This window comes from Parasteatoda tepidariorum, chromosome 2, assembly GCF_043381705.1.
Source record: "Parasteatoda tepidariorum isolate YZ-2023 chromosome 2, CAS_Ptep_4.0, whole genome shotgun sequence".
Classification (NCBI taxonomy): domain Eukaryota; kingdom Metazoa; phylum Arthropoda; class Arachnida; order Araneae; family Theridiidae; genus Parasteatoda; species Parasteatoda tepidariorum.
Genome location: NC_092205.1, coordinates 101,852,825 through 101,863,064, shown reverse-complemented (window position 1 = coordinate 101,863,064; position 10,240 = coordinate 101,852,825). Strand labels below are relative to the sequence as shown.

The following is a 10,240-nucleotide window of genomic DNA, read 5'->3' as shown; positions in this document are numbered from 1 at the left end:
TAACGAATTACATGTCATTTATTTGAATTCAAATTTATTTTAATGACTTAGTATTTACTAAAAAGATGTAATTTTTTTTTAAAAAAAAGTTTTTATATGGATTTGAATGATTGTTTTGAATTCTTAGAATTTTGTGCATTTGCAATGTACCTAAGTTAGTAGCGAGTGAAGCGAGCTTGGTTTGCGAATAAACCATATAAGATCGCGTAGCAATTTTCGGGGGTTGGCGAGCGTTAGAGAGCAGGAGGCGCAACCCACTAGTAATATATATTGTATGATTTATCTAGTTCTCAATTGAACAACGATGTATAGTTAAAAACACGAAATCAAAACATTGAAACTTCTAACAACGAAATAGTTATGACAACTATGTATATATACTTAAAAAATATTCATGTACATAATAAGTACAAATTATGCAAACATATAAAAGTAAAGCAAATTCCAGATATACATATTTAATTTCAATACATAAAGTTATATACGTCATATACATACAAATACTTCAGAGCGTTTCTTAATAGTAACATCATGTAGATGAATTTACATTCAATAAATAGTACATATTACCTTTAAATAAGAAACTCTTTCTATTTTAATAAATCTTATTTTTGCACAATAAAAACTACATCCTGGCACTTTAATTTGTCTCCATATATGTCTGGTATGATTATTACAAGAAATTACCATTGATTATACCGACATTTTCTTATCTTTTAAAAAAATGCATGTGATGAATTAATTAGCAAATTTATTTTTTGAAATATTTTATAGAATAGTCTTTGTAATCAACGATTGCAAATTGTTGCCATGCAAACTACTTAATTTTTTCCTTCCTTTTCTTCCCAAGATCATTTTTTATATACAGTATAAATACCTCAATATGGCACCCCCGCTTCGATAGCCCGACGACCTGCACGCGAAGTCGAGCACTTGACGGTAGAACAGTTTAACGAGGACCTATACCGCCCACCCTCTGTCCCTACGCAGACTGATCCAAGTGGTCACCCACCCGCACACTGACCGCAGCCAGTGATGCTTGACTTCGGTGATCTGCTGTGAGTAAACAGTGCGCATGCGTTGCTATGGCGACCGCTGCTGTTAGATAATTTTTGTTAGAATTTTTTTTTTCACTTTTAATTTTGTTATGCATTTAGTTGATGAGTTTATTTTTTGAGATATGGGACCAGCGAGATCCCATAAATACTTCTTGAGTTGTGAATAAAAGAGAATTTCATCATTTGAACGATATTTTTAAGTGTTTTAATTAAGAATCTGAAATTCTAACCTACAGTTCATACTGGATCGTTTTCAAAACTAATTTAGGTAAATATGACAAATGAAGAAGGTCCAAACTGATTGACACTGTCCCAAAAGTTTGAGTTGAAGCAAAAAAAAAAAAAAAAAACGATGCCAAGGCCTAAACTTACCGAGGTTGAAAAAGCCAAAGAACGTAGATGGCAATACCTTAAGCGTTACACACAAACGGAAAAACGAAAAGATTCCGTTCGCAAACGCAAGCATGATGCCCGTCCCTCACAAAAGTATCAAAGTGGTTGAGGGAATTGAGCTCTACCGAAGAGCGAATGGTGACTCTCCGAACCTCTTTCATGCAAATACGCGAACTTGGTGTTGATCACCAGGTTAGGGATTAAAGAATCCATTGTTAACGTACCAATAACTTGCACATGACCATAGACGGTCTTTCCGAGCAATATAAATGGTTCATTCACTATTGGTATAAAAGTGGGAAAAAAGCCAAGCTTATAATCATATCTCATGTATGAAGTTGTTAATCCGAAACGGCTGTATGATGCAACTTACAATCTCCATCAAACACCATTGTTGTACCCATCCGAAAATGTTAATATTGATCTGGATTGGCTGTTCAATGTCTATTCTGTCATCAAAAGAATTTGCACAGAATGTGTCTGAGGTGCATTTAAATATGTCTGAGAAATTGTGTACCGAGCAGTTCAAGATTAACAATTAAAGATGTCCAAGCTGAAAATACAATGAAATTTCTTTTACTAAAAAATTAAACTACAGCCATTTTGCCATTGGTTAACCTGTGATTGCCGCAAGGCGATCACAATTTGCTTCATTTTGTTGTGAATCGTATTTTAAAGTTTTTAATTTTATTTTAAATAAAAATATGATTTTTTAAAAATACTTTGATAATTTTTTCTTCATTTTTTTGTTTATAGCATTTCCCTCATTTTTTTTTCTTCATTTTTGTTTATAGCATATCGCTTTTTTTTCTTCTATAATATTGTTAATTAAACGGGAGACTTTATTTACTTCCTTTTCTTTGAGCAGTATATTTTTAAGCAAATCAACTGTTTAATACGGATCATCTATCAATGTTGGGAAGTTCATATCACGTCCTCAGGTCAATCTTCATCTATCAAAAAGTACCTCTCGATGGAACTGAGGTCTGAACATGTGGTATATCCTAGTGATTTGGTATTTAATGTTTGTAGTGGTAGCTACGCCACAGGAGAATACATAAAAGTTCCTCAAATAGTGCTAATTTTACAGCTATAAGAATTTAATCAGGGATGGACTGGCTCACAGAAACACCGAAATGTATCCTGGTGTGCATTTAAAATTCGTTCCTCCGACCCGGTTATTTATTTATTTATTTATTTATTTTGAGAAACCGAAATTGATTAATTGATTTTAAATGTATTTCAAATTTTTCTTTCCTTAGAAATGAGCCATTTTTATTATTTATTCTTCAATTATTATACAGTATTCAAATTCTGAAATTATTTAATAAAAACCACACTACATAAGTATAAAATAATATTTACGTATGAATTGAGTGGACATTTGTAACTTCAAACAAAAACAACAAAAAAATCGTTAAAAAACCTAAAATAGAATTGTTTGAATTTTTAATTTTGTCACTTTTTTGTAATAATTGTGACAGTAAAGAAAATAAGTTCAAAATTTTCAAATTACTTACTTCCATAAACTTTCTTCCACTTCCTTTTTCACTGAAATTAAATGGAGAAATACTAATTTAATTTTATTCTTTAAGTATCCGAAATCTTAATTAACAAAACACATGAAACAAATCCTAAACGCACAGTAGAAATTTTATCAGGGAGTAAAACGAGGAAAGCATCTAATATTATAAAAATTGTCAAAATTTTTTTTAAAATGGAAAAATAATTTAACTTGCGAACATCAGAAATTTTTAACAATTTGATTATTGCTTAAATGTACAATGTGCTAGGCCAACAATTTCAGCCAAAAATTTTACTTAACATTTAAATTTTAAAACGAGAAAAAAGCAATAAATATTGCGCTTTATCAAAATTAAATGAAATTAGCACTGACATGCAATTGCTGCGAGAACGAGATGAAAAAACATAAATTTCTTTACATTTTCTTTAAAAGGGTGACTTTATTAGTATCAATGATCAAAATTTGACTACCGTCAATTATTCTTTTGAGAACGCGGCTCTCACAAAATTTATTTTTGTTTAAAACAAATTCATTGCTTCTATTTCGATAATTAGAGATTATGCATTATGAACATAGTAAAAAAGTCTCCTCCCCACCCCTAAAAAAACTAAAAATTTGCAAACATTTTAAACAGAGATTTTTAAAAAAAGAAAATGCAAAGAATTTAACAGAGGCTAGAGTCAAGTTTCGGGCAATGTTGAATTAGCCATAAAAAATAAACTATTTATGTTATGCATTTAAAATCTTGTTTTTGTAAAGAAAATACTGGATTTTACAGATGAAAATTTAAATAAGATTCTTCTTTACTTTGATTTAAATTTTTTGCTTTTACAATAGTGTAAATAAATGTTCTTCAGCTAATTTTTAAATATTAAGATAAAGAAATTTTTACTATTAATAGTAAAAGATAATCATTAATTATAGCATGATAAAAAAAAAAATATATTAATACTAATATATCAAAATATATTTTGATCAATACTCGGATCCATTGTCCTTTGGCTAATTTTCGATCCCAGTCCCTTTTGCTTATCTCTAGATCCCGCTATATTTTTATCGGTATTCGAACCCTCTATTTTTATTGGTATTCGAATGCACAATCTTTTTTAACGGCTCTTGAACCCACGATGCTTTCATCTATACTCAAAACTTACAATTTTTTGATCTGTTCTAGAACCTAACCTGTTTTTAATAGTACTCAAACTCATCATCGATTTTTATTGACTCTTGAACCGACTCTCATTTTTATCGGTACTCAAATCCTCTCTCATTTTACCATTTTTTGAACCCAATCTATTTTATTCAATACTCTAACCCATTGTCTTCATCAGTACTCGAACACGTCGCACTAGAGCTGCACAAAGAGCTATTGGCGACGGTCAGGGAAAACTCCCTAAAGATGATCCGAAGACATGCGATCGTAATTTTGATTCTCTGCAGAGGGAATTACTCCCTTGCTTTCGTAGCCTGGCGACCTGCGAGCGAATTCGAGCACTTTATGGTAGAACAATTTAACGAGGACTGATACCGCTCACCCTTGGTTCCTACGCTGGCTGATCAAAATGGCCACCCATCTGCTTACTGACCACAACCAGTGATGCTTGACTTCTGTGTTCTACTGGGAACCGCGTCCATTGTAGGACATATTGATGTTCAAAGCCACAATTTTCATCAGTACTAGCACCCGCTATCATTGGATAAGTTTTTTGAACCTATTATCATGTAATTATTACTCGTACCAATTATCTTTATATCAGCATTCAAACCCTCCATCATTTAATAAAATTCCGAACCGACTCTATTTGGTTCAAAAGTCGAGAGCACATTCCTCGGTACTCGAACCGTCTCTCTTTTTATTGGTTTTCAAACCCAGTATCATTTGATCAATGATCGAACCCTGTACTTTTTATTGTACTAAAATTCGCTATAATTTGATTAGTACTCGAACCAATAAATCTTTCAATCAGTAGTCGAATCTACTCTCTTTAAATCCATACTCAAACCCACCACCTGATTATGGGTATAAGAATCCACTATCGTTGGATCTGCACTCGAAACCATTATCATGTGATCAAAAATCGAACCCGCTATCTTTTGATCGCTAATCAAATTCCACCTTTTTCATCAATAAGGAAACCCACTATGATTTGATCAGTACTCGAACCTGCTATCACTTGAACATTACTCGAAACCCCTACTTGCTTCCAATACTCGAACCGACTTACTTTTCCCACGGCTCTTCAGTTCTATGTTCTTCCTACAACAAAAATAAGTTGCATACAGCGTTCTTGTTGGTAAATATCGTTTTGATCGATGTCATTCATAATACTACTTTAGAAAAGCATATTTTGTGTAGTAATGAAGAGGGTGGTTAATTTTGTAGTTCCTTAAATGAAGCATTTACAAGAAGTAGTTTAAATAATGAACTTTTTTTAGCAATTGTCTAAAATAAAACGTTGTTTCTACAAAAAAGAACGAAATATGTTGTATGATGGAAAGAAGTTTCGGTAAAATTGTCTTCATGCTGGAAAGAGCCCTTAAATTCTAAAAAAATCAATTTTGAGATAAATGTTATTTAAGTAAAAATTAACTCTCTATGCTGAAGAGAAATCCTATTCATTCATTGTATTTGATAAAAAGAGCCTTATTTGTTTACTATGTGTGATAAATCATTCTTACAAGAAACTCTTTCAAATGATCACTTTTCTGTTCGAAATGAAAAGAAACGTTATTCTTGCAGCTTGGGTGATAAAAATTTCTCTCGGAAAGATTTAATAAATCACTTTTTCGTTCATAGTGGATTGAAGCCATATTCGTGCAGTGGTTGTGATAAAACTTTTTCTCAGAAAGTTCATTTAAACAAGCACTTTCTCGTTCATAGTGGAGAGAAGCATTTTTCGTGCAGTTTGTGTGATAAAACTTTCTCTCAGAATACTAATTTAAAAAAGCACTTTCTTGTTCATAGTGGAGCGAAACCTTATGTATGCTTCGCATGTGATAAAACTTTCTCAACTAAAAGAAGTTTGAAGATTCACTACCGTGTTCATACTGGAGAGAAACCTTTTTCATGCAATATATGTTCTAAAGAATTCGCTCAAAAAAATAATTTAAATAATCACCTTCTTGTTCATAGTGGAGAGAAGCCTTTTTCATGCAATGTGTGTGAAAAGACATTCACACAGAAAGCTAGTTTAAATAACCACTTTCTTGTTCATGGAAGAAAACCTTATTCATGCAGTGAGTGTAATGAAACTTTTTCACAGAAAGCTCATTTAAATAGTCATTTACTTGTTCATAGTAAAGAAAAGCCATATTCGTGCAGTTTATGTAATGAAACATTCTCACAGAAAATCAATTTAGACCGTCACTTTCTTGTTCATAGTGGAGTGAAACCTTATTTATGCTTCGCATGTGATAAAACTTACTCATCTAAAGAAAGTTTGAAGATTCACTACCGTGTTCATACTGGAGAGAAACCTTTTTCATGCAATATATGTTCTAAAGAATTCGCTCAAAAAAATAATTTAAATAATCACCTTCTTGTTCATAGTGGAGAGAAGCCTTTTTCATGCAATGTGTGTGAAAAGACATTCACACAAAAAGCTAGTTTAAATAACCACTTTCTTGTTCATGGAAAAAAAAACTTATTAATGCAGTGAGTGTAATGAAACTTTCTCACAGAAAGCTCATTTAAATAGTCATTTACTTGTTCATAGTAAAGAAAAGCCGTATTCATGCAGTTTATGTGATGAAACATTCTCACGGAAAATCAATTTAGACCGTGACTTTCTTGTTCATAGTAGAGCAAACCCTTATTTATGCTTCGCATGTGATAAAACTTACTCATCTAAGGAAAGTTTGAGGATTCACTACTGTGTGCATACTGAAGAGAAACCTTTTTCATGCAATATATGTTCTAAAGAATTTGCTCAAAAAAATAATTTTAATAATCCCCTTCTTGTTCATAGTGGTGAGAAATCTTATTCTTATTCATGATGTGAAATTTGATGGTTTTTGTTTACATGAGAATATTTTTAAAAAATGCCTCAGACTGGATAATGAGTCATCTTTAGTTTCATTTTTATAAAGTTGCCCATTGTCCCAGCTTTGTCATAAATTGATTAAAAATACAGATCATTGCACCCATGTTTCCTTTTTCCGAGAAAAAGTTATTAATTTTTAAATTTTATACTTGTATATTAAATAATGCTTGAATTTTAGCAATGATTTGTGGGAACGGAATGTATAGAATTCCCCAATTTTAAGTTTAAAAAAATGTCTTGGTGACAAAAGTTTAGAATTTAAATATTAAATAATGTCTTTTGAAAAAATTGCTTTGATTTTAGCTATTTGAAATATTTTTTTTTCATTTTTATCTATGTTATGAAGAATTCTAGAAAATGCCGTAATTTTAATTAAAAAAATTACTTTAATTTTAAAAAAAACTATTACTGCAGCTTTGTTGAATTTAGAAAAATAGTGTGAATTTCCTTCGATGATGTTCAGTGGAAATTTATTGAATTCCTCAAATTTAATTAAAAATTATATTTAGGAAATATTTTAAGTAGCACCTTTGAAAATAATTGTTTTGATTTTAGAGATTTGAAATTTTTTTTTTTTGTATTTTATCGAAATATTCTAGTAAGGCTGCAATTTTATTTAAAACAAAATTATATTATTTTTGTATTTAAATTTTTAAAAAAACTTGCATTAAAAAATGCTTGAATTCTGTTAGTTATCTTTTTAAAATATTTTTATATTTAAATTTACTATAGCTTACAGCAGTGTCCCAAACTTATGACTTTTGTGTACCCTTTCTAAATTTTTTGTAGCGCTGTGTACCACTCATAAAAAAATGAATGTATTTTTTTCTATAAAAAAATTGCCCAAAAATTAAAAATCACAACTGGCTGTTGACACCACTCATTATTAACTGTTAACTGCAAAAAAATAGCCAATAGAAAAATACGCAATCTTAAATTTTCGTGGCTAGAATTGTTTTTAAATAAAATTTTTTGAAAATTTCCTTTGTTGCAAGATATTTCGCATAAGAGCGCGTACCCCCGCTAAACTGTTCCCGTACCCCTGGGGGTACGCGTACCACACTTTGGGAAACACTGGCTTACAGTAAAAAAATTACTTTAATTTCAGCAAATTTTTAAAAAAATTATTATTATGGCTTTGTTGAATTTTAGAAAGTAGTGTGAATTTCCATTGATGTTCAGTGGAAATTTATCGTATTCCTCAAATTTAATTAAAAAATATATAAGGGTAATATTTTAGTATTTTAAATAGCACCGTTGAAAACAATTGTTTTGATTTTGGGGATTTTAAATTTTTTTTATTTTACCCGAAATATTCTAGTAAAGGCTGCAATTTTAATCAAAGAATAAATTTTTTTGTATTAAATTTTTTATAAAAAATATGCAGTCTTATTTCAAAATATTATGATGGAAGGTTTTTGATTCTATGTACTTTTCATTGCTGTTTACATACTTTTGCCGAAATTATGTTTTATTAACTAAATAAAATTTTTAAAAATGACATTAAATAATGACAAAGATTTTATCACATTATGCAACATATTAATAGTTGAGTTGTAAAGTAAGACTGATAACTTTTGTCAAAAAAAATTTATATTGATTTTATTATTATTTTTTTTAGAATATTTCTGTTATGGATGCTTTTACTGATTATGCAGGATATTGCCAGGTAGTATTAAAGCCCAACACTAAAAGCGCTGTCTGCATTTATTTTGGTTTACCAGCTGTTGATAAGGCCGGATTTTAAACTGAAATATTATTGTTTGAAAATTATGCTCAGAAACTGTTGGATCAAAAAGTGGGGGTTCAAGTAACCTGACAAGTCATCTAAAGCATCATCATCCTTTAAAATTTAAGGAATTGAACACTTCAAGCAAACCATTGACAATAAGTATTAATCTAGCCATTGATGTTGATGATCCTCCAGCTCCAGTTAATGCTGAGCAGAACGCAAATGAAAGTGGGAAGAAGCGGCCAAAAACTGTGTTAGGTTTTCAACCGCTGGACAGTAAATCCTCAAAAAATTTCACTGAGGCTGTGGCAAAATTTATTGCAACATCAATGCAGCCATTTGCCACAGTAGAAAATCCAAAGTTCGTGGAAATGATGATTTTTAACCAAAAATATAAGTTGCCTGGATGAAAACACTTTTAAACTGTAGTTATCCGGTAATTATGTAGCGATATGGTCGAAAAGATAAAGACTGAAATATCTTCCATACAGAGTTCTGATATAGAAATCACTACTGACTGTTGGACAATCAATACTCCTTTTCTAGCAGTGACTGCTCATTATATTACTAATGAATGGCAGCTTCTAAGTGCGTGTTTGAACTGCAAGCATTTCATAGAGGACCATGCATCAGAAAATTTAATTGAAATGCTAGCTAATACTTTAAAAGATTATAATATTGATGTTAAAACATTGCCCCCAACATCTGATAATGGCACTAACATTGTTAAAGCTATCAAAGATCTTAAGATAAACCAGATTTCATGTTTTGTCCATTATATAAACATTGGTGTCAACCATTCTCTACAACAGTCTTCCCTGAAGAGAGCAATTTCTTGCTTGAAAAAGCTACAAAACACCATTTCTCATTCATGGAAGAAGAAAAGAGATTTACAGACAGCTGAAAAGCAATTGAGTATGACTATTGAAAGCTTACCGAGTGCATGTCCGACATGTTGGTGGAGTACAACAAAACTTTGCAGGCGGTTTTTGTCCAACCAGCTTCCTCTCTGCAAAGTTTTGCTGGATTATCCCTCTAGAAAACATTTAATGCTTGAAGGATCTGACATCAATGGAGTGTTCAGTTCATCTGGAGTGTTCAGTAGTAACGCGCCAATAAGAATAAAACTAATTCATTTCTTTTGCCCGGAAAATATTTTATTTCTCATTTTATCCACCTGATGGCAGTACCAGGATATTTTTATGGTATTTGTAGATAGTTTATTTTAAACTGGGTGCGGCACTAATCAAATACGTAATTGGTGATCGAAATGGGCTGCAGGTGGCGTAGAGCAGAACTCTCTACCTATGGCAGTACATCGTATGCTTTCCCTATTAGCGTGTGGAGAGTCATAGAGGAAGTTTCTCTCTTGATTTTCATATAGATTAAAATCTTTTAAGTTGGAAAACTATATAGATCTGAAAACTACATTAAACATAGCTCTAAAGAAAATCATCACGGAAATTTTAAAAAATATTTTAATTAAATA

The 10,240-nt window shown here is 31.1% G+C and overlaps 1 protein-coding gene across 1 annotated transcript; it reads left to right on the top strand.

Moving 5' to 3' along the window:
* Positions 1–5,096: 5,096 nt before the first annotated feature.
* On the top strand, positions 5,097–9,891 carry LOC107440162 (zinc finger protein 83-like). Its single transcript, XM_016053002.3, has 2 exons — positions 5,097–6,946; positions 8,641–9,891. Exon 1 carries the CDS (start codon positions 5,634–5,636, stop codon positions 6,633–6,635), a length of 1,002 nt encoding a protein of 333 aa, XP_015908488.2. The 5' UTR covers positions 5,097–5,633; the 3' UTR covers positions 6,636–6,946; positions 8,641–9,891.
* The last annotated feature ends 349 nt before the right edge of the window (positions 9,892–10,240 follow it).

What these genes read in the sequence shown, in the direction of transcription:
- LOC107440162 (XM_016053002.3), top strand. Translation starts at nt 5,634, where the DNA reads ATGTGTGATAAATCATTCTTACAAGAAACTCTTTCAAATGATCACTTT.